The sequence below is a fragment of the Tubulanus polymorphus genome, chromosome 1 (genome assembly GCF_964204645.1).
Source record: "Tubulanus polymorphus chromosome 1, tnTubPoly1.2, whole genome shotgun sequence".
NCBI lineage: Eukaryota > Metazoa > Nemertea > Palaeonemertea > Tubulaniformes > Tubulanidae > Tubulanus > Tubulanus polymorphus.
In genome coordinates this window covers 4,090,183-4,115,138 of record NC_134025.1, presented here as the reverse complement: position 1 = coordinate 4,115,138, position 24,956 = coordinate 4,090,183, and the positions used below count along the sequence as shown (strand labels likewise).

Below are 24,956 nucleotides of genomic sequence, written 5' to 3'. Positions count from 1 at the left end.
GTCAATTCAAACAATATACCGCCTTTTAAAAATGAAAATTTTTCTAATACATGTATGATACCATTTGATCGCTTTTCAATAACCTTATAAGTCCACAAAATGACCTGTTTAGAGGATTGGTCACACGTATTGTCCACTGAACACGAACATGTTTTTCATGATTAATGACATTCTAATATAGATGATCTTGTTTTAAAGCTTTCACTTTACACTCCTCACTATAATGTTTTTTTTCAAATCCTCGCAACAAGAACTCCAACCGAAAAGTACAATAGATATCATCGATAACGTATAGCTAAGCCGGATTTTGTCGCTTTTGACCTTTAACTGCAGTTTCATTCGAATGTTCTGCAAGTGAATGTCGCCTCCTCTGATCACTGAGCCACTGATCTATACTCGGACTGGTGTGTTTTTGAATATCGTGTAACTCGCCACGTAAAACCTCCTTATCGTGTTTCACCTGCTTGTTGAACGTAGCCTGGTTATGCTCCAATCTATCCGTATCCTTTTTGCATCTTCTCTCAGCTAGTTTATTGTGATGTTTCGAATCTTCTTCACGATCCGTTAAGGCGGCGCGAATCTTCGCTGGTGGATGAGACGAAGCCATGACGAATCGTACTTCACGCAGGTTCAAATCCAAATTCAACAGCTCTAAAAATCACGCGCGCTATTATTCCAATATGTCCTCAATGTTGAAGTCTAATTACTATATCAATCAGCGATGAATGAGTTTAGAAACCCGATTGTGCCTAGATATTCATTTGTTAATGGGTCGACTTAAACATTAGACAGTCCCGCACGAAGAAGCGAACAGGTTGTTTTTATAAACGAAACCTGTTATCGTGACACGAGAGAAGTGTTTTATGATTTAAAGTTAAGACGTGCTCGCAAAAGACCTCGATCTTCGAAATGATCGTCGGTTCCACGCCCAACTCACAGTTACAATCATAATCACAGACCAAGACCCAGACGAATCTATTCGCATTTCTCATAATCCCAAATACAAACAAAATCTAAAAGCAATTATATATATATGGTTGTTGTATTTGATTTGCAAGTACTGCTTTAACAATCCTCAATTTTGGTAACCTAGCAGGTGTTGGCCTATGCGATTGTGTTATTATTTGGTTTCGTGGTTATAATTCATTCGTTAAAATCAGTTTCATGTTAACCTTAATGATTTATGATAGTTTAGGGTAATGAAAGAACAGAATTATGATGAGCGTATTTCATATAGTTTCGAGTTTTATTTTGTTTTCCGTGTCTTCCCCGACCTTCTTTAAATCGACGAGGATGGTGTTTATTTCCCGTAGTACGCGGCACTTCTGTTGTTGTAGTCGTCGTTTTTTGTTGGCCTACGATCAAATGTAATTTATCGTTGTGCAGGACGCAGCCGTCATCCACCTGAGCACCAGTACTCGTCCAACAATTGTCCCGACACGTTGGTACATCGTAATGAACGCTCATTTCGTCGCAATAAAAACAGTTCATCAGACAGTGTTCAACGAGTGAACTTCGTGATTGCCCGTCATTGTTCGATGAAAAAGCAGTAGACAACGATACACCGCATAGAAATATCATTATCACTAAATCTACTGAGTTCATCTGAAATTTAAAAAAAACCAAAAATATTACAATACGCGAAAACCCATAAAAGCCTTTCCTCGCGGTTATAAGTTCACCCTGTCAAAAGTGCAATGACATACCATTGATTCAGTTTGTTTTACAAAATCTGGTGAGACACATACATTAAATATTTATTGTCTGTCCAGTTGTCGCGCTAGTTAATCTAGTTAGGTATAGGCTCTGCTGGACGTGACCTTCGCCGGATCGGATCAGTAAATCTTATCCGACGTCTACCGAACGAATTTCTTTCGTTCGTCGAATAGATTTTCATTGAAACGTAGAGATGATTTTCATCGATCGAAGAAAACCTAAAGCATGATATTAAAGATGACTTTGAATGCGACCTGGTTAATGGCGCTCGAACGGTAAATGTCCTCTTAAGATATCCGTGGCGCTGCGGAAAATCATAGTTTCGTATGCTATAAGAGCACCAACTGTAGCGGGATGTCATCTTGTTGAGAGCCGATTAGGGCTTTTCATCGAAAATTAACAACAATTATCACGTACCCTCCACAGAATAAACTGACGTTCAATGATGAAAGGAAATGAGATAAACTCAGTCGTTACGCCTTTCGCTCGTCGTGTTTGTTTGTTTTGAAGGTACAGAAAGAGAAATCGTTGGTATTCATCATAAGACAACGTTTTTACTCGTTTATAACCCTTGAAAGAAATCCTGGTGCGTATCCCAGAAATGGGAGATTCTACACGCTTATCACGAGGCAGCTTTATTTGTAACTATTTTGACAGCAGAGGCGGATCAGGTACTGGTAGGTATACATACATTAAGGAACATTACTGGATTCCCAAGATACACGATGTATCCGTAACGTGCCAGAATATTAGTTCCCAGATTCTCATGACTGATGGAAATTAGATTCGACTGTTGAATAAATTACTAGATTAAATTTGTTCATCATCAACAGGGCTATTAGTTTGAAGCGCTGGCGTAATCTCGTTGATGATTTGGCCAACTCTACTGTCATATAGAGCTCAGGACAATGGGGTTTAAGTTAAGTGTACGCATCGATATCCCAATGATACGCGCATAGATATATGAACATTCTCAAACATTACAAATATGACATAAATTAGAAAATTTTGAATGAAATGCAAATGTACAATTATCAACGTAATTTGAATAGTTAAAAATTCATGAATAATTTTTTTTCTCTATTAATTGCAAACGTTGAAGTATTACAAATGTCAAATGATCGAAATATCTATCAAATGAATCTAAAAACATTGCAACATATCCAAATCAAAAATGTCGATTGTGGGCATTGGAAAATTATAAAAGGAGATTTGATATGAGATACTGGAGGAATTCTAACATTCTGAACTGACCTTTCTATATTGTATCTTTATTCCAACATACTACTATACAATGAATAACCACGTGTAAGAATTCAATCTCTTAATTTCCTGCGACTTGACTGGAGTAACATCTACTGGTGTTTGCTATCCTAATGGCAGTTGAATATCGTAATCAGATGATGACAGAGCCATGAATAGTCCTTGCTGTCGGACGACGGCTATCCAGAACTGGTTATTTCCACATTTTACAAGTTCTACATTTCATAGTACTCTCGTAGCATCAGATGTTCGTAAATACTAGTCTTTCTATATTTCTGGTGTAATACCATCAATAGTATGCACATAAATAAAAGATGGATAAAGGCTCTCCTCTAATAAGAAAATAGACCAACGAAATTTTTATTTTTTTGCAATGTTCGGCGTTGATTTGTTTGTCAACTATTATGGCTGATTTGATGATTATCTTGATTTTGATTACCACGAAAAAATCTAATGATGTTTTTGATATGGGCTACGCAGTACATATACAATCCCGTCGTAGATGATGTCAATATGATCCATCATATTCCAGATGAATAGATTTATTCACACACCGAAGGCAAATGGGACATTTTTTTACGAACATCAGGCGTCGGCGTGTTTGCGAAACTACAGTAATGGTGATTTTGTTACTTTTAATCCCACAATACTTCTAATTCGATATTTGGATGAAAATACGATGATTTGCTTATGAAAGCATGATCTTTGGAACCATCGTGATATCTATAAAAAGATTTTATTGGTCGTCAGAAATGTTTATGCAAGTTAAAGAGTTGTGTAGAGTTGGTTGCTTTCTTTCTTTCCACGAACCGGCTCTGGTTGTTTGTGGGATCATTTGACTCGAGGAATATTGGGTCAGTACATCCATTCCGAAAATTTCAGCCAGCAATACTGTCATTACTGCAATAAACAAATTAATTATGGATTCATGCACACATTAGTGGACATCATTGTAATTGTGATTGCGAAATGGGTTAGTTATTTATACAAACAAATATATATATGTAGATAGCTCCGCTTCAGATGTATACATGACGATACGTCGAGATGAGTTATTTCTTTTTGCAGCTATGTGTCTTATCTTTTGCTGGTAAGTTATTTTTCTGAAAGAATCGACTACATAATTGAATTGTGTTTTCAGAATTCGAATGATGACTTTTATTGCAGTACTAAATACAGCGTCATCCCAATCGAATTACGATCCGAATGGAGACGCAGTATGGAATACACTTTTATCCGAACAACATAATAACACCGATGCGGTCTATCTACAAGCCTTTGGTTGTAAGTGTCATATATTGTGATTGACGTTTGAGATATCTCGATGATACAAAATCCCTCGCTGAGAAAGGAAAATTGAGTCCGAAATGTTTCCTTGAGATGGTAGTTTATTCATCGTTGTGATCTTCAGGAACATATACATGTACCCTATTTTACTTTCTTGGTGTGGGATTTTATATGATCGTTATGATTGTTTCATCAAGGATTTTGAGATCTCGTTTACATATCTCGTCGATATTTGTTGCAAATTTAGTTAAAATTGCATTTTTAGCTCCTCGCGCTTTTCGACGGAATGGCGGACGCCCTGGTGCAGCGACTAACACGCATTCATGTGGACACATTCGTGCCGTACCCGCGCATCTCAGATCAGCACGTCATATGCGACCAAGAGGTTTGGGACGATTTTACCAAAAATACACGGAAGCTTATGGAATACCAGTTGTAGGTACGTGGAAAACCCATCCGTACCCCGATCATCTGTTCGTCGATATATTTGTCCCAACTTTGCTGCTTTTCATCTTCGTTTTGATTCTCTATACAAGCCACGAGTTAATCAAATTGAAATTTTAAAATAATCATAATTCTTTTTGCCCGTAGGATCTCGGTACTTATCGGACAGTGCGCTGAAAAGAGCATGTTACGTTGTAAGATTCGTATTAGCTGAGCATACTGGTGTTAGACAAAGCTATTATCGTTATTTTGGAAGATTTACTCTAATGGGAAGTAAAGAGGTTACGACAGACATACCGGAATACACCAGTTTAGGTGCTTGGTGGAATCAGCGTGCCAGGGGTTTAGGAGCGACGATAGACCGCCCAGTTTCAAGTGGTGCCGAAGAAAACGCTCTTTGCTGGGATACTGACAGGTAGATATAAACCTTGTCTCGGATCGTTTCAATAAATCGAATTGAATAGTATATATCTTTCGTTTGTTGTTCAAGGTACCGCAGAGAAGATATTGTACTTCACGAATTTGCTCATGGTATGCATCTTCTGGGCGCTAAGTATGGTATACCTGGATTTGACAGAGAGCTTCATCGTCTGTACAATTCTGCGCGTGCGTCCGGGAAGTGGGCTAACACATACGCGCTGACTGACTACAGGGAATATTGGGCATGTATCGATACGTTTTATCATCTTCGAGAATTTTGATGTAAAATGAAATTAATAAACCGTCTGTATCATTAGGGTGAAGCAGTTCAGAAGTATTTTAACGACGACGATTACAGAAATCCTTCTAATGGCATCCATAATCACATCGATACGAGAGAGAAGTTACGTGCCTACGACCCAGGATTGTATAATCTTGTCCGAAAAACGTTTCCCTGTGGAAATAGATACATTCTGCGATGTAGTAACAAGAATGAAGCTCAACTAAGACGTCAGTATATTTGTATAACAATATATTTGAATCATTTTACCAAGCCTATTCATCTGGTCATATTTGATGTTTTTCAGAGGAAGAACTTAATCAAAAATTAAGAATGGACTGTGATAAAAATGGTGGTTTTATCGAGGGAGGTGGCACAGGCACTGGAGGTGGCACAGGGACAGGCGGTGGAACGGGCACTGGTGGAGGAACGGGAACTGGAGGTGGAACGGGAACTGGGGGTGGAACGGGCACAGGTGGTGGAACGGGAACTGGCGGTGGAACAGGCGGCGGAGGTGGTAAAGGTATAAGGGTATAGCATCATCGTTACGTATGTTCAATAGTTGTCCACATAAACAAGTAATATGAATGAATATACTATTTCAGACTGCACAGACGAACATCGCTATTGCTCTCATTGGGCTGCTCAAGGCTATTGTGAATCAAATTCTTTCACCCAAAGCAACTGCAAGAAAAGTTGTAGACTTTGTGGCGGAGGTACTGGAGGCGGTGGCGGTAGTGGAGGAGGTGGGTTATTAGTAGTTTTCGTTACGGCAAATCCGGTATCTACTTGCGAGTCACGTATCTTCTTCGTAAATCTTCAGGTTGCACAGACAGTAACCGTTATTGCCAACCGTGGTCTCAACGTGGTGAATGTACGAAGAACCCCTCTTATATGCACAGGAATTGCAAGAAAAGCTGTGGAATCTGCTCATAAATAGGATCATGTTATTCTATTCACTGAATAAAATCTACATATTTATAGCAGTTTCGAATCATTTTTGTTGACTTTTCTTGAAGCTAATTTTCAATATTGTACGACGGATATACTATTGCATGATAGTCAATTTTGGAAAGGCAGGTATTATACGCTTACGTAGCTTTATCTGTTTTTTTTCTCGACGGTTTTGATTTCCTGTTCTGTAATTTATTGATAACACCTGCAAATTCTCATTTCAAAAGGTACATATCATTTAGATCATATAATATGATAATTCATTCTTGGGACATAATACATTTGGAGTCAATAATGTGGAGATCAGCCATCTTCATCCTCGCTTCTTTTGTTTTATTTCTTCAATCGATTACATCAACGGGTACGTTGGCAATATTTACTCCGATGAAATATGTCACAACTGATAATATTTGTGTCTGACAAACAGAAAATTGAATTCTGCATGGAGAAAGTCAACGCTCTTGACAGATGAATACACGACTTTCAACAAAATGGCATCGTTATCAAAAATATTCATGTCTTTTTAAGCTGAGGATAAAGACGATGGATTCTTCTGCCAACCAAAAACCACATGTTCGGTGTTCGACAGTATTCTATCCAATCGAATAAAATTACCTAAAGGAAATTCAGTGGGAAAATGCATCGAGTATTGCCAGGACAATACACCTTGCGTAGCTGTCAATTTCCACGCCATGTCCGGCTGGTGTTACGCCTTTAAAGAGGAGATATGTCCGGAGAGTCTTCTACACGAAAGTCCGCACTCGACGTATTGCATCAGTTCATCACTTGACAGAGCAACTGGCGGAGGTTCAAAAGGTAAGATTGATCGCATTTTTCATTAAAGTTTATTTGAAATACGACCAGTTTGCTTCTGAGCAATCTTTTATTAAAAATGATATCGTTTGTTCAATGGAAATGACTGACGTGTTCGTATTGACCAATCATTTGCATTCGAAGACAAATACGACTTTTTATTTTATCAGCTTATCAGGTGGTTGTCTACGTATCAAACACCACCTGTATTGTTTCCAATGCAATACGCATAAAATCATCCTAACCCAATAATGAACTAGTAAATATAATCAGTTCGCATCACTATCAAGTGGCTTCAGCTTTTTGTGGAAACGATAGACATGTTTCTATTGTTTTTACTTGTGGTCGGGGTAATTGGTGACTCCTTTGAGAAAGGTAATTTCGAAAAAAGTCATTAAGATGAGTAAAATAATCTTGAAACATTAAGAACCATGCTTAGATTTATTTCTGTAGATGATTTCGTATGTAAGCGGGATACTTATTGTCCCTTCTACAACACCTATGGTACCCTACGGGCTGAGGTACCGGTTGATGCCAGTGGTACTGCGGTTAATAATTGCCTAAAATATTGTGAGACTCACCCTCCTTGTGTCGGTGTAAATCACGTTAGTGGGTGGTGTTACACGTTTAAGGACAAACTGTGCCCGCTAGATGCGTTGCAACATCATGTCTCGACAACTTACTGTTATGCGGCTGAAAGGAATCCAGGTAGATCAATTTTCCGACATTTATACTCTCATCTAAATTTGGGATCCGAGTTAACCTAATGTTTTTCGGCATATCAATTTCACCTAACATAAAATTTACTAACCCTTGCTATCGCATCTATTTGTGTTGTATCTTTAACTTATGGTATCAGACCTTCCTGTTGTGCTTTTTTGTTTATCTTGTCTCTCCGATAAAGTCCCTACGAACTGTGTATAATAAGATGATTGTTTATTTGTAATCCAGATGGTGATGATAATGATGATGATGATTATGACGTATGTGCCATGAAGCCATGCGCTGGTGATGCTGATTGTGAGCCTTTACCTGATGGACAGTCACGTGAATGTATCTGTGAGGACGATGATAAAGTCTATGAAGAGAATGTCGGTTGTGTTCGTAAGTATTCTAAGGTCTGATAATAATGAACCTCAGGGCTCCTTGGATTAAATTTCGGGCAAAATAGCTTCACAAAATATACCGTTCAAAATGTTACCTACAGATTTATTATGTTGAATCCATCGTTTATTTTTAGAAAAAAATAGTTGTACCCCCAAACCGTGTAAATCTGGTGCAAAATGCAATCCCCTACCGGATGGAAATTACCAGTGTACTTGTGCTACTGGAATGGTTTACGATCCCAACAAAGGATGTATCGGTAAAAAATCTGAGATTACTCCTTAACAAATTATTGTTTCATCAAATTGAACTGCGTGTGTATTTGTGTTTTCAGAATGGCATCCTTGTATGGATAATCCATGTGGAGGTGATGCTATTTGCGAACCAACAACTGGCAAACAATTCAAATGTTCGTGCACTCGTGACAATCAGATTTATGATAAAGTGAAAGGTTGCATAGGCAAGTTCTTGAATAGTTTGAACTTGATAGATCAATAAGTTGATAAATTACATTATTCAAATTATTTTTAAAATATATTTCAGACTGGAATGACTGCATGAATTTCCCTTGTTTGGAGGGTTCGACGTGTCTTCCGAACGAAGGTGGTGGCTACAAGTGTCTGTGTAGTTCTTTTCATGTATATGATCCAAAACGCGGGTGTCTCAGTAAGTGTTCATTTGTTTGATTTCTAGATCTAGGAAGTAAATATGTACAACATTAAGAAATGCGCAATATTTCACAAGGGAATACACTGAAATAATCCAGAAACAATATGTTTTGATTTGGACTTGATCTTGATATTTCTAGATCAGTGTCAATTGAAACCTTGCGTTGGAAAAGATGTTATTTGTTCGGAAAATAACGGCGAAAGAAAATGTCAATGTACATCTACTAGTCACAAATATGATGAAAAATTGGGATGTATCTGTAAGTCCGATGTTCTCTCCCAAACAGTTAGAATCTGAAAATTGATTATATAAAATGATCTAGAAATGGAAGAAAATCCATTTTATAGTGCCAGATCCGTGCGATGCTAATCCGTGTAAGGGGAAAGAGGCCACGTGTCAGCGAAATCCAGGAAAATCATCGTTCAGATGTGTCTGTCCAAAGGGTAAAGAATATGACGAGGAATTAGGATGTATAAGTAAGTTAAGTCTGTACATACTCCTGTTATCTATTAGAATAAGATTGTCTTGTGTAATGAATAATCTGAATTTTAGCTACTCAGTGTTCTAGTACGTGTACAATGCATGGTGATCCGCACTACACAAGTTTTGATGGATTGAAGTTCGATTTCCAAGGCCCATGTAAATACATACTCGTAGATTATCCCGGAAATAGCGATGGCTCCTGTAAATTCCGTATCGTCGGCAAAAACCAGAGACTACCTAGAAACCCAAAAGTTTCTGAAACAAAGTACATCGAAGTGACAGTTGATGGTTTGATCATCAGGCTCGCTGCCAACAGTAATGTTTGGGTAAGAAAGAATAAAATCAAACCTATCCAATCTATTTGCATTGTATCGAAGCTAATGAAAGTTCATTTTTCTCGAAGATAAATGGTGAATTGCGAGCGCACCCTGTAACTGGTTTACCAGACCATCTCTCAATCAGAACTCAAACTAGAAACGCTGTATTTGTGACGAGTTCTAAATGCGGATTTACAGTCTCTTTTAAAACTCGAAACATCGTCAATATCAAAATGCACAGTCCGAATGCGTATAACGGGAAACTAGGCGGACTTTGCGGGAATTGTAACAAGAATCGTACCGACGATTGGACTGTCTGTAGCCAAGGTGATCATATCGGTGACATATACAACGCGAGGGCACGAAAACAAAAATATAAGGTCGGAAGCAATTGCATGGTACCCGATCCTGACGCCGTACTCAAGGAGTGAGTATAGCTGACATAAAATTAAATATATGGTAAGAATTCATCTAATTTTATCTATTTGTTTCCCTCAACCAGGTGTACAACGCCAATACCTCCATTCGAGTGTGTAAAAGATATTTACAAAGGAAAAGATAAATGTGGCTTCATCAACGATGTGCACGGTCCGTTTAAAGATTGCATCAAGCATAAAGATATCGATAGTTTAACCATGTTTGACAACTGTGTGTTCGACGCCTGCGCTTCCATTGGTGACGTGCAATACATCTGCGAGGCTTTGCAGACTCTAGAAAACACATGTCTCTCTAAAAAGTTACCTGTCAAACCCTGGCGATCAGCATCTTTATGTCGTAAGTGTAGAAATAAATAGTATATCTTCCAATACACATTTAGTTATCGGACATCTTCCACGATTGATGCATGAAGTAATATCTTTGACATGAATTCTTTTTCCGCTTATAATTTTCAATACTTAATTGGAAATATTGCTTTGAGTTTAAATCTTAAACGAAAGAAATTTCATTTTTTGTAGCCATGAAATGTCCACCGAATAGCCATTTTGAAGGCAGTATGTCAGCATGTCAACCAACCTGCACTCAATCGCAAATAAATTCGTGTCCAATCGGAAATGTCGCTGGTTGTAAATGTGATGATGGATATGTTCTCGCAGGCACGGAATGTATCAAGAAAACAGACTGCGGTGAGAAGCAAATAAAGAAGCAAACAATAGTAGACAATCTTTTTAAGAAAATAAACTTGAAAATATGTTTTTGATTTTAAAACGTATTCGATTCGGTTGTAGATTTGTGTACACCAAACCCATGTAAAAACCAAGGCGATTGTCAAACCGTTGGCGGTAAAGTTAAATGTGTTTGCAGAGACGGATTTTACGGAGATCTTTGTGATAGAGGTAATCCGATTTTACTAATTATGTTATTCAAACTTTTCATATCATATACTGCATTAGACGCTGTATTTACCATCCAGATAATGATATATGTGCCATGAAGCCTTGCGCTGGTGATGCTGATTGTGAGCCTTCGCCTGATGGACAGACACGTGAATGTATCTGCGGGGGTGACAATGAGATCTACGAGGAGAATATCGGTTGTGTTCGTAAGCATCTATCACATGTTGATATTTCCATTTGAAAGTTCTGATAGCAATAAGGCAGAATATATTTTCTCATAAATATATGTCATGCGTGTTTCACATCGTGTTTCAGAAAAAAATGGTTGTACCCCAAAACCCTGTAAGTCTGGTGCAAAATGCAATCCCCTACCGGATGGAAAATATCAGTGTACTTGTGCTACTGGAATGGTTTACGATCCCAACAAAGGATGTATCGGTAAAAAATCTGAAATTACTCCTTAACAAATTATTGTTTCATCATATTGAACTGCGTGTGTATTTGTGTTTTCAGAATGGCATCCTTGTATGGATAATCCTTGTGGAGGTGATGCTATTTGCGAACCAACAACTGGCAAACAATTCAAATGTTCATGCACTCGTGACAATCAGATTTATGATAAAGTGAAAGGTTGCATAGGCAAGTTCTTGAATAGTTTGAATTTGATAGATCAATTAGTTGATGAATTACATCATTTAAATTATTTTTGAAAAATATTTCAGACTGGAATGACTGCATGAATTTCCCTTGTTTGGAGGGTTCGACGTGTCTTCCGAAGGAAAGTGGTGGTTACAAGTGTCTGTGTAGTTCTTTTCATGTATATGATCCAAAACGCGGGTGTCTCAGTAAGTGTTCATTTGTTTGATTTCTAGATCTAGGAAGTAAATATGAACAACATTAAAAAATGCGCAATATTTCACGAGGAAATACACTGAAATAATCCAGAAACAATATGTTTTGGATTGGACTTGATCTTGATATTTCTAGATCAGTGTCAATTGAAACCTTGCGTTGGAAAAGATGTTGTTTGTTCGGAAAATAACGGTGAAAGAAAATGTCAATGTACATCTACTAGTCACAAATATGATGAAAAATTGGGATGTATCTGTAAGTCCGATGTTCTCTCCCAAACAGTTAGAACCTAAAATATATCATAAATAAAGATCATCTATAAATGGAAGAAAATCCATTTTATAGTGCCAGATCCGTGCGATGCTAAACCATGTAAAGGGCAAGAGGCCACGTGTCAGCGAAATCCAGGAAAATCATCGTTCAGATGTGTCTGTCCAAAGGACAAAGAATATGACGAAGAATTAGGATGCATATGTAAGTAGAGGCTATACCCCCGACTATAATTCTCTTGTGGTATTAGATAACTAACCCTTGTATTTTAGCTACCCAGTGTTCTAGTACGTGTACAATGCATGGTGATCCGCACTACACAAGTTTTGATGGATTGAAGTTCGATTTCCAAGGCCCATGTAAATACATACTCGTAGATTATCCCGGAAATAGCGATGGCTCCTGTAAATTCCGCATCGTCGGCAAAAACCAGAGACTAGCTAAACACCCTATGGTTTCCGAAACAAAGTACATCGAAGTGACAGTTGATGGTTTGAACATCAGGCTCGCTGCCAACAGTAAAGTTTGGGTAAGTTTATCGAGAAAGGATAATATCAAACCTATCCAATCTATTTGCATTGTATCAAAGCTAATGAAAGTTCTTTTTTTCTCTAAGATAAATGGTGAATTGCGAGCACATCCTATAACTGGTTTACCAGACCATCTCTCAATCAGAACTCAAACTAGAAACGCTGTATTTGTGACGAGTTCTAAATGCGGATTTACAGTCTCTTTTAAAACTCGAAACATCGTCAATATCAAAATGCACAGTCCGAATGCGTATAACGGGAAACTAGGCGGACTTTGCGGGAATTGTAACAAGAATCGTACCGACGATTGGACTGTCTGTAGCCAAGGTGATCATATCGGTGACATATACAACGCGAGGGCACGAAAACAAAAATATAAGGTCGGAAGCAATTGCATGGTACCCGATCCTGACGCCGTACTCAAGGAGTGAGTATAGCTGACATAAAATTAAATATATGGTAAGAATTCATCTAATTTTATCTATTTGTTTCCCTCAACCAGGTGTACAACGCCAATACCTCCATTCGAGTGTGTAAAAGATATTTACAAAGGAAAAGATAAATGTGGCTTCATCAACGATGTGCACGGTCCGTTTAAAGATTGCATCAAGCATAAAGATATCGATAGTTTAACCATGTTTGACAACTGTGTGTTCGACGCCTGCGCTTCCATTGGTGACGTGCAATACATCTGCGAGGCTTTGCAGACTCTAGAAAACACATGTCTCTCTAAAAAGTTACCTGTCAAACCCTGGCGATCAGCATCTTTATGTCGTAAGTGTAGAAATAAATAGTATATCTTCCAATACACATTTAGTTATCGGACATCTTCCACGATTGATGCATGAAGTAATATCTTTGACATGAATTCTTTTTCCGCTTATAATTTTCAATACTTAATTGGAAATATTGCTTTGAGTTTAAATCTTAAACGAAAGAAATTTCATTTTTTGTAGCCATGAAATGTCCACCGAATAGCCATTTTGAAGGCAGTATGTCAGCATGTCAACCAACCTGCACTCAATCGCAAATAAATTCGTGTCCAATCGGAAATGTCGCTGGTTGTAAATGTGATGATGGATATGTTCTCGCAGGCACGGAATGTATCAAGAAAACAGACTGCGGTGAGAAGCAAATAAAGAAGCAAACAATAGTAGACAATCTTTTTAAGAAAATAAACTTGAAAATATGTTTTTGATTTTAAAACGTATTCGATTCGGTTGTAGATTTGTGTACACCAAACCCATGTAAAAACCAAGGCGATTGTCAAACCGTTGGCGGTAAAGTTAAATGTGTTTGCAGAGACGGATTTTACGGAGATCTTTGTGATAGAGGTAATCCGATTTTACTAATTATGTTATTCAAACTTTTCATATCATATACTGCATTAGACGCTGTATTTACCATCCAGATAATGATATATGTGCCATGAAGCCTTGCGCTGGTGATGCTGATTGTGAGCCTTCGCCTGATGGACAGACACGTGAATGTATCTGCGGGGGTGACAATGAGATCTACGAGGAGAATATCGGTTGTGTTCGTAAGCATCTATCACATGTTGATATTTCCATTTGAAAGTTCTGATAGCAATAAGGCAGAATATATTTTCTCATAAATATATGTCATGCGTGTTTCACATCGTGTTTCAGAAAAAAATGGTTGTACCCCAAAACCCTGTAAGTCTGGTGCAAAATGCAATCCCCTACCGGATGGAAAATATCAGTGTACTTGTGCTACTGGAATGGTTTACGATCCCAACAAAGGATGTATCGGTAAAAAATCTGAAATTACTCCTTAACAAATTATTGTTTCATCATATTGAACTGCGTGTGTATTTGTGTTTTCAGAATGGCATCCTTGTATGGATAATCCTTGTGGAGGTGATGCTATTTGCGAACCAACAACTGGCAAACAATTCAAATGTTCATGCACTCGTGACAATCAGATTTATGATAAAGTGAAAGGTTGCATAGGCAAGTTCTTGAATAGTTTGAATTTGATAGATCAATTAGTTGATGAATTACATCATTTAAATTATTTTTGAAAAATATTTCAGACTGGAATGACTGCATGAATTTCCCTTGTTTGGAGGGTTCGACGTGTCTTCCGAAGGAAAGTGGTGGTTACAAGTGTCTGTGTAGTTCTTTTCATGTATATGATCCAAAACGCGGGTGTCTCAGTAAGTGTTCATTTGTTTGATTTCTAGATCTAGGAAGTAAATATGAACAACATTAAAAAATGCGCAATATTTCACGAGGAAATACACTGAAATAATCCAGAAACAATATGTTTTGGATTGGACTTGATCTTGATATTTCTAGATCAGTGTCAATTGAAACCTTGCGTTGGAAAAGATGTTGTTTGTTCGGAAAATAACGGTGAAAGAAAATGTCAATGTACATCTACTAGTCACAAATATGATGAAAAATTGGGATGTATCTGTAAGTCCGATGTTCTCTCCCAAACAGTTAGAACCTAAAATATATCATAAATAAAGATCATCTATAAATGGAAGAAAATCCATTTTATAGTGCCAGATCCGTGCGATGCTAAACCATGTAAAGGGCAAGAGGCCACGTGTCAGCGAAATCCAGGAAAATCATCGTTCAGATGTGTCTGTCCAAAGGACAAAGAATATGACGAAGAATTAGGATGCATATGTAAGTAGAGGCTATACCCCCGACTATAATTCTCTTGTGGTATTAGATAACTAACCCTTGTATTTTAGCTACCCAGTGTTCTAGTACGTGTACAATGCATGGTGATCCGCACTACACAAGTTTTGATGGATTGAAGTTCGATTTCCAAGGCCCATGTAAATACATACTCGTAGATTATCCCGGAAATAGCGATGGCTCCTGTAAATTCCGCATCGTCGGCAAAAACCAGAGACTAGCTAAACACCCTATGGTTTCCGAAACAAAGTACATCGAAGTGACAGTTGATGGTTTGAACATCAGGCTCGCTGCCAACAGTAAAGTTTGGGTAAGTTTATCGAGAAAGGATAATATCAAACCTATCCAATCTATTTGCATTGTATCAAAGCTAATGAAAGTTCTTTTTTTCTCTAAGATAAATGGTGAATTGCGAGCACATCCTATAACTGGTTTACCAGACCATCTCTCAATCAGAACTCAAACTAGAAACGCTGTATTTGTGACGAGTTCTAAATGCGGATTTACAGTCTCTTTTAAAACTCGAAACATCGTCAATATCAAAATGCACAGTCCGAATGCGTATAACGGGAAACTAGGCGGACTTTGCGGGAATTGTAACCAGAATCGTACCGACGATTGGACTGTCTGTAGCCAAGGTGATCATATCGGTGACATATACAACGCGAGGGCACGAAAACAAAAATATAAGGTCGGAAGCAATTGCATGGTACCCGATCCTGACGCCGTACTCAAGGAGTGAGTATAGCTGACATAAAATTAAATACATGGTAGGAATTCATCTAATGTTATCTATTTGTTTCCCTCAACCAGGTGTACAACGCCAATACCGCCATTCGAGTGTGTAAAAGATATTTACAAAGGAAAAGATAAATGTGGCTTCATCAACGATGTGCACGGTCCGTTTAAAGATTGCATCAAGCATAAAGATATCGATAGTTTAACCATGTTTGACAACTGTGTGTTCGACGCCTGCGCTTCCAGTGGTGACGTGCAATACATCTGCGAGGCTTTGCAGACTCTAGAAAACACATGTCTCTCTAAAAAGTTACCTGTCAAAGCCTGGCGATCAGCATCTTTATGTCGTAAGTGTAGAAATAAAAAAACATATCTTCCGAGACACATGAAGTTATCGAGTATAATTATAAGACCTTAGCTTCGAATATTGAATTGAAAATATTGCTTTGAGTGGAAAAACTAGAATAGTGTACAATCTTTTTCCGCAGCGATGAAATGTCCACCGAATAGCCATTTTGAAGGCAGTATGTCAGCATGTCAACCAACCTGCACTCAATCGCAAATAAATTCGTGTCCAATCGGAAATGTCGCTGGTTGTAAATGTGATGATGGATATGTTCTCGCAGGAACGGAATGTATCAAGAAAACAGACTGCGGTAAGAAGCAAATTATCGTCTTTAGAAAAAAAACTTGAACATATGATATATGAACGTTAATACGTTGTATTCGATTCGGTTGTAGATTTGTGTACACCAAATCCATGTAAAAACCAAGGCAATTGTCAAACCGTTGGCGCTAAAGTGAAATGTATTTGTAGAGACGGATTTCACGGAGATTTCTGTGATGATGGTAATCTAAATTTTCTGTAGTTGATTGAAGTATGATAACTCTTAGTAGTTAAATACTATTTTCCATATCATCTCAATAAACTCTCTATATCAATTCTTTAGCTCAGGGTGTGTGTCGACCAAACCCTTGTAAAGGTACAGCAACGTGTGTCATTTCTAAGACGGATCCTTCTGCCTACGAATGCACATGCGATAAAACCAAATATGACGGGTATCATCCAGACGTTGGTTGTTACAAATACGGTAGAAAAAAGTTCACTGGACCAAAAATTACTGTTTCATTCTGTTAACTCATCTTTTCCTAATATGATACTGTATAATTCATTAGGTGATAAAACAGAGAATGGGAATTCGAAAGGTGCTCCGTGTACATTTCCATTTATATACAAGGGGACACCGAGAACTCGATGTATTCCTATGGACGCCAAAAGACCCTGGTGTGCAGTTACCCCAAATTACGACAAGGATTTCAAATGGGGCTATTGCAGCAGTATGTATAGATCCCAGACCTATGATCGTACAGTCAATCTATCGAAACTATAGTCAGAATACTTTAAAGGAAATTGTAAATGATCATTTCAGGTCACTTGAAGGTTTATGGTGGCAATGATCCGCTAGCGACGTGTGCATTCCCTTTCATTTATCAAGGAAAAAGTTACGACCATTGCATAGCAGGAATAACAGGTCGCACGTGGTGTGGAACGGTTACTGATTTCGATACAAACTTATACTGGGGATATTGTGAACGTAAATATCTCCGGTTTTTTTAAAATAATGCCTTGCATTTATTTCCATATTTGATTTCGTCTTTCGTACATTTATTTTCAGCTTAGCGGTAAAAAAAATCACCGCGAAACTCAGTTTGGTTAGAAATGCCGTACCAAATATGGACTGACAGCTTAATGGTGTCTGCTATCTGACTGAAAATTTTTCGTCTAATTTTGTAATCGAGATGCGAATTATCAAATGCCGCTTCTGTTTTCATCAAATGATCTGTGTTCCATGCGGTGATTACAAACTGAATAATAAATTGCATCTATTACACGATAACAAACTTTATGGACCATCAGTAATATGTAGTCGAACCGGTTTCATTTCCCAATGGATTCCAATAGTTGCAGGAACTAATTTGATCGTGTCATAATGATTCAGGATTAAATTTGAATTGAAACATTGAAAAAAAGCTTTTAAACGAGATTATTCGTTTACTGTAACGACTGAAATTTTAAACGACTATTTACATTTCCGAGGTATCAAAACGGATAATGTCATAAATCTATATAACATGAAGATAATTAGTTTTTTCGGTATGTCGTGATGTTCCAGCTCAAAAATTTCTTGGATTCTTGCCATGGCATTTTTGCGAGGCATTCGTCAATTCGAATCGCATCGATAGAAAATGTCATTATGATTTCCTCGACAGCGCAGATTACACATTTGCTTTGGACGTGTTTTGTAGAGTAACTGGTGCGTAGGAGATACTTTTTCCATCAGAACGTTTACAACACACATATGGAATGCACATGGCTGTTTGAACGGCACATCCCAAAAGCGACAAAACTACAACTATTATTTTAGACGACAGAACTGTAATATCTGTGATCAAATGACCGCGTTTAACGTGGTAGTTATCATCGTGTTGCATGCTCTGGGTCATCGCTCTGTAGATTCCGACTTCCTGGTCAAGTTCTATCGACGTAGCGACGATTGAGAAAATTGCAGCTAAACATTGAACGGTGCAAACGACCAACGATGTACTGTAAGCCCAGAGCCTCGACTTGGAAGCAACGATGATAGTAGAAATTCCCGCTGACAGACAAAATATACTCGGCCAAAATGAGTCAATTGGCCATTCGATAAACACACTGTCCGTGTACAAAATCCCGTCCAATATTACGATACCAGCCGATATGACAACTAATGTTGCACCTATGTACATAGCTCGCTTTCTGAAATTTCGTCTGCGTTTCCTGTCTCTGTATTCTTCGCTACTTATTGGCTCTCCGTACTCAGATTTCTCTTCAACGTCGCAGTCGTCATCGTAGTTGTATTCCTCGTCTGCGACGACAGCCGGGTGATCGTCGTTCTGGATGATATCGCTAGAATTATGCACATGATCATAACTACTATCTGACGTCGCCATATTTCCTCTGAAACTAAGAAAGAAAAAAATATTCATCAAATCTTAGCAATCATTCAGGATGAAATGGCACAAAAAGCCATTTTACGCGTTGAATGTTTGTATTATCGGGCAAACGTGTGGCGACCGATTTGTCATGTCAAGAAATGTGTCATAGGAAAAGCCTAGATCAAATAGAAAAGGACCCAACGAGGCTTATTGCTAGTGTTATAGTGGTTGACAGAAGGGTAAACCAGATCACGTCTGTCGCTTGAAATTAATGATGTAGCCGTAGAGGGGTGGCTGAGAAGAATGAAATAATTCATTAGCTTTTTATGTCTTTAAAAAATTCTCCAGACAATTATTCATCAATAATTTTATGTCTGACATCAAAAATGATTAAATCAGCAGCAACTCATTGTGTGTAGTTGCCTTAGACTTTCTTATTTGAATATCGTATTGTATCAAAGAAAGGTAAAGATGTTCTTGTATTCAGATCGGATGAGTTGATAAACTCGACTGATTTATGGTCTGGAATGAGACTACACCCTTGCGAATTATTCATCTGTACAAATACTCCGTAGGGCATGCAAACTCGGTCAGTCTGCTACCGCCGATATTCCTGGGTACTTCCATTTGCATACGAGCGTAAATCAATTAAGCAATCATCAAAAATTCAATTCCATCCAAAAACATGTGTGCACGAATCTCTCGTTCACAACTGTAATAAAACTTAGAAAAGGGTTTCTTAGCAACGAGCAGATCCGAAGAGATTTTGCCCAACTTATCCCCTGTTGAACTGCATATATGAGCTGATGAAAGGAAAGATCAAATTTCGAGTTAAAAATCCGTTACCAACATTTAGTAATATCCGTAGGGATATCTACTTCACCATGGTAACCTATTGCTAAGTATTAGATGCAGGTAAGAAGATTAGTTAGGGCGGTTTCCACGGTTTCGACATCAGACATAACATCCAGAATTGAGATTGATTCTGCATCTTAATGTTCTGGTTTTGTAACTAAATTTAGGATGGTTTTGATAGAAGCACACCCGCGACCTTTTATTGAAAAAATTGCAAAAAGCTTCAGCTTAAATTTCCTTTTCCTATATTTTGGATAAGTAGCTAGCTGTATGATAAAACTCGTCGCAAGTCGATATTTGATCACGTATTCACACAAGGTTCATCAGTCTCTGGTTAAAGCATGGACTTTAAAAACGAAAGTACGTGAAACACGGCGAAAGATTCGTTTTTTGAGTCCTTGGTTAAAGGACTATAAAGGTAAACAATAATATGAGAGCTTCCAACCCGTTTATCTTATCTCTACATTCTCGCAGTTCGTCATTTGAAACCAATGTCTTTAAGTCTACATATCTTTCGCTTTCGTCAAAATCAACACAAAAGGTATACACTGAATAGAACAGGTGAAAAAACACCATCGACCAGAAGCGAAATAAACTATAAATCTAAATTCTTCGCGAAATTAAGAAATACCCGAAACGGAGGAAAAAGACATACATGTTAAACATTTCTAACATACCAGTTTAAGTTTTTAAATACCGGATAATACGATGCTAACACACTCGTATCAGTAAATAACCCCGGTTCATTTCCATCTTGTTCGTGTAATCCCCGTATAACGGCTCGTTATAAAGGCTATTTATACAAATAAATTGCACCTTTGTGGTCGAATGTTGCTGGTGATATCCCCGGAATTGGTGGCCTATGTGTCGTTTGCTCCTACGGCACAAAATGGAATAGCAAATCCGATTGCAAATGTACGTAGTCATTCGACTTTACAAAAACGTATCGTTTTGTCACTGTATTCTGAGAATAGAGTTACACAAAAATACGAACTTTCTGATAAGAATAGTAATATATTCATCATAAATTCAAAACTCTTAAGTTATATATACATTGTTTTCTAAGCCGCCAATAACGACTTCTAAAAAATTAAACCAGATATTTTAAAAAAATGCAGCAAAAAATTCTAAATATATAAAACGATGATTTCAACGCACACTTTAAGTATTATGGATAATTTAGTGAAAACTAAAAAGGCTTACCTATTCTCTTTGCTTGGCTATCACTGATTGCCTAGCGGCAATGGGAGTTTGTTTTGCCTTCTCATTTACAACGCGTTGGTAGAAATGGTCATTTTTGCGCGTAAACATACAACCGATGGTTGTTGACGCAAAACGTAAATCGGCGACGCCTGCAGAATCTCCACTCGCGCGCTGAATGTGTACTGGTGGGGGAATGAAACAGCCACGAATTGACATCTTGTTTGCCAATTCAATCGTCAAACGTGATATACCGAAGGGCATTTCGAGGATAAAAAAGCTATATTACCCCCTCACGGGAAAGTAAATCGTGACATATATGTATATACATCAAATTGCATGCGTATGTCTTTGCCATTACACTGTTCCATCTTTATTCAAATTATTCAATATTAACTGACTGGTTTAACGCATTAATTCGAATCATTTCTAATTGTCTTACTTAAATACATAGTTGAATATTGAAGTATGTGTGAATACAGAGTAATAGTGGATCATGTGAAAAGTCTCATGATTCTAGCAGCAAAAATATCCAGATCCTAATTCACTCTGAATTTTTCTTTGTCATTAACATTATCAGGATATAATACCTCTGTATAAACAAACGCTTATCACAGTTGTCTTGAATCTGGTATAGTTTGTGAAAGTAATACTGGTGACACGTTAGAAGTGATGCATTTTCACATATTTCACGTACTCTTGACGTGTGACTGTATTGGTGGCCGCTGTCTCTTGGTGGTTAGGGCTCGCAGTCTTTTTGCAAGATCCTCCATAGTTTTATCGTTACCGTCAGAATCGCGTCTCACCTGTTCGTACAGATCCTCTAAAGCTTTTGTTACCTCGGGGGGTATGATATTTTCCGGTAGTCGCTCGGGCAATTTGTACTTCCCTTTTTGATCGGCAAAGAAATCATGTTTTGCTCGATCACGAATAGCATCAATCGACAGCATAGGTGGTTCATAATACAACGGAAATTTGGACTTGATGTGTGTCGCATCGTCGGACATATACTGCGGGGTGATTTGGTGCTGCAAGGATTTTTTGATGCGATCTTTTCTTTTTTGAACGTACTCCCCAAACATTTCTGGCATCGCTTCTGCCATTTTATCCATCACGCCTGATGATATCCTGTGGTCAAGATCTCGAATATCCCTGAAAAACATCCAAGATGTACCGTCAGGTCCAACAGACCGCCTTTGTTTCTTAGGTCGATTATTTGTTAGTTTTGGTTTTCGTTTCGAAGAACAGCTCTTCAATTGACCTAACGACACTTCGCCGTGGGCAACTTTCTCCTGTAACTGTTTTGTCGTTAAACCTGGCATATGTTTGCTGAGAAGTAGAGCTTTTTTGAAGTGATCTTCAGATATATGAATACTAGGAAACTGTGACGCGCATCTTTCCACGGAATGGCTTCTGGTTTTGATTTTTCCGCAAATATGACAGACGACCGGGCCGAGAACGTCGCAGATTTGTCTCGAAATAGGATTAACTTGATCTTTCAGGTCGGGATCTACTCTGCTTTCAGACCTAATGCATTGAGCACCCATCGATTGAGCCGATCGGCTTCGGATTAGCGTCATACTGTCGTGCGATTTCAGAATACTTCGTCCCGCTACCTGCGTATGATTATCTGGCTGAGATCTGGGTGATTCTAGGTATCCATCGTTGATTCGAAATCCACGAGGTGCATTAGATGTCGCAGTAGTTGAACGATCATCCCAAGTGACGCTCTTCGGTAGCACAATTGAGCAAGCAGTGCTACATCGACTAGTGCTACATTCAGTTGCATTCTCATTATCTCCTTTTAACATCTCATAACTTTGGTACATCGGTTTCATTTCCGTGTCCTGTATTTCTCTAGCAGATCGTATTCTAGGAGTTGTGAACGCTTGTCGTTGTTTGTGTTTCATTCGAAAATGTGAAATTTCCATCGAGGCGAGATTATATATATCTTCCACTCTGACATCTTCGTATAGATTCCCCATCTTCAACTGGAAATATAAATATGATATTCGTTCAGTTACAAATTAAAATCGAATATACATTTCCGTGTACAATCGTTGAACTGCAAATGAACCCTATCGACGACCAAGTAAATGAACCGTCTCCTCGAAATAGAACTTTCGACGACGAAACAATATGACCATTTGACTTTCCTACGAACTAAAGTATCAAAGACATTGCGCACATACCGTACGTACTTGGTCATTCTTTGAGGACGGTTTCCTGTAAAAACTAACCGTTTCCATTTCGTATGAGATAATAAGTCTACTCGCAGCGCAATATATACGTGAATGTGACTTTATATCAGTACTCTAGAATTCCTTAGGACAATTTGATATCACTTGACACGGCGACTATTTGTACAATAAAAGCCACAAAGTGATAAAAGTTCCAGAAATGAATAGATAAATTAACGACACAATAACACCGACTGTGAGAAATTGAGAGTGTACCGACCGTATATAAACAAGATCCGAACACTTGTGCTTTTATGTTTAATTCGCAAGAGAACTCTAATTCTGTGGGCGAATTTTGATTAATGAGTTTCTTTGTCATCCGGAACATTTACTCATTTGTAAGTTTCGTATTAAGCCCGGTGCCGATGAATTTCTATTGGCCTTATCCTGACGAACCGACGGATTTTCATGGTGGCAGATGAGATTCTGTACAGTGTTCGAGTTGAATTCTTGTTTGAAAACTTGATTTTGAGAAAACAAAGATTTCGGAAATGCAAATACGTATGCCGAACTGAATTATCTGTATCATGTCCCAAAACGACCATGCATGAATTCAAAAGCGAACCAATCAAATAAATCACAGCCCTACAATAATCAGTAATAAAAAAAAAGATTGTGAAGTCCACCGGCAATAACCTACGCGCGAGCGTTACTGAAGCAGAAACCTACTGCTCCGACGACTACAGTTGCTGATTATATATCGACTTATTGCGGTTCGTTTGCGTTAACGAGTCTTTGAAAAAAACTGAACGAATAAAAAGAACTTCCTGAAAAGAACGGAAGCTAATTGAATTACGGATCCAAGTAACACGAGGTCTGAGGCCCTTACAGTACTATCCTGTATCGATAGGAAAATTCTATATGTACATGATAATAAAAACTTCATAATCCTAGATCTTTGCAGTGTGTAGATTATCAAAACTATTTCATTTATCGAAATCATCAACGTTCTGTGAATGAGAGTATATTTTCTCACAATCGCCACACAATCTGAAATGCACTGCATATGCCTAATTTGAAATATTTGATTTACTTGACGAGTTAACATATCATCTAGCTTATATGACTTACCTTCCTTCGTGGTATTTATGTTTATTCGACATATAGACTTAGTCTAGTACAGGTCTACAACGATTTAGTTGTTTGGGATTTGTTTGACACCAGGAACCACTAAAACTGTTACATGTACCAAGTGTATTTTTATCGTGTAGACGCGAAGTGTTCGCGAATATTTGCTGTTAGTGTTTGAAAGCAGTATGTATACATTCTAATCCTTCGTAACAGCATTATAACGTTTTATGAATAATTCCTCAGTGGATTATAAACGCCACAATACAATGATATCTGGTAATAAATGCCACCAGTACTGCGCACTGGACATTATACGACTTAATTATATTTGCCACCGATCAACACCATGACCACACAGTGTACGCAACGCGGTATATAGGGTTTATTTAACCTGCGATGGGTTCTGATCCAGCACTTGCAAGCGAGGGACTCTGGTCGGGCACACCCGGCCCCCAATGCGAGGGG

The 24,956-nt window shown here is 38.1% G+C and overlaps 3 protein-coding genes across 7 annotated transcripts; 2 read left to right on the top strand and 1 right to left on the bottom strand.

The window, feature by feature from the left end:
* The first annotated feature begins 4,003 nt into the window (after positions 1-4,003).
* Positions 4,004-6,374, top strand: LOC141914925 (uncharacterized). Its single transcript, XM_074806265.1, has 9 exons — positions 4,004-4,069; positions 4,147-4,263; positions 4,532-4,705; positions 4,858-5,125; positions 5,201-5,372; positions 5,448-5,640; positions 5,718-5,933; positions 6,016-6,156; positions 6,234-6,374. The coding sequence occupies exons 1-9, from the start codon at positions 4,027-4,029 to the stop codon at positions 6,344-6,346; spliced, it is 1,437 nt and encodes a 478-aa protein (XP_074662366.1). The 5' UTR covers positions 4,004-4,026; the 3' UTR covers positions 6,347-6,374.
* Positions 6,375-6,655: 281 nt separating this feature from the next.
* LOC141899410 (IgGFc-binding protein-like) lies at positions 6,656-18,180 on the top strand. 3 transcript variants are annotated; one of them, XM_074785692.1, is made up of 40 exons: positions 6,656-6,725; positions 6,893-7,180; positions 7,631-7,885; positions 8,129-8,281; positions 8,418-8,540; positions 8,616-8,741; positions 8,825-8,947; positions 9,090-9,209; positions 9,298-9,426; positions 9,503-9,759; positions 9,837-10,177; positions 10,253-10,524; positions 10,707-10,874; positions 10,977-11,084; positions 11,162-11,290; positions 11,400-11,522; positions 11,598-11,723; positions 11,807-11,929; positions 12,072-12,191; positions 12,282-12,410; positions 12,479-12,735; positions 12,823-13,163; positions 13,239-13,510; positions 13,693-13,860; positions 13,963-14,070; positions 14,148-14,276; positions 14,386-14,508; positions 14,584-14,709; positions 14,793-14,915; positions 15,058-15,177; positions 15,268-15,396; positions 15,465-15,721; positions 15,809-16,149; positions 16,225-16,496; positions 16,638-16,805; positions 16,891-16,998; positions 17,100-17,240; positions 17,326-17,487; positions 17,580-17,744; positions 17,826-18,180. In XM_074785692.1, exons 1-40 carry the CDS (start codon positions 6,659-6,661, stop codon positions 17,828-17,830), a joined length of 6,795 nt encoding a protein of 2,264 aa, XP_074641793.1. In that variant the 5' UTR covers positions 6,656-6,658; the 3' UTR covers positions 17,831-18,180. The 3 variants fall into 3 exon arrangements, with proteins under 3 accessions (XP_074641793.1, XP_074641810.1, XP_074641803.1); XM_074785709.1 differs by lacking the exon at positions 12,072-12,191; XM_074785702.1 differs by lacking the exon at positions 15,058-15,177.
* Positions 18,181-18,237: 57 nt separating this feature from the next.
* On the bottom strand, positions 18,238-23,458 carry LOC141899425 (uncharacterized). 3 transcript variants are annotated; one of them, XM_074785739.1, is made up of 3 exons: positions 23,382-23,458; positions 21,184-23,171; positions 18,238-19,153 (listed from the first exon to the last, which is right to left on the bottom strand). In XM_074785739.1, the coding sequence occupies exons 1-2, from the start codon at positions 23,427-23,429 to the stop codon at positions 21,870-21,872; spliced, it is 1,350 nt and encodes a 449-aa protein (XP_074641840.1). In that variant the 5' UTR covers positions 23,430-23,458; the 3' UTR covers positions 18,238-19,153; positions 21,184-21,869. The 3 variants fall into 3 exon arrangements, with proteins under 3 accessions (XP_074641840.1, XP_074641823.1, XP_074641832.1); XM_074785722.1 differs by having other exon boundaries at positions 23,373-23,447; XM_074785731.1 differs by having other exon boundaries at positions 18,238-19,147; positions 23,373-23,447.
* Positions 23,459-24,956: the final 1,498 nt, after the last annotated feature.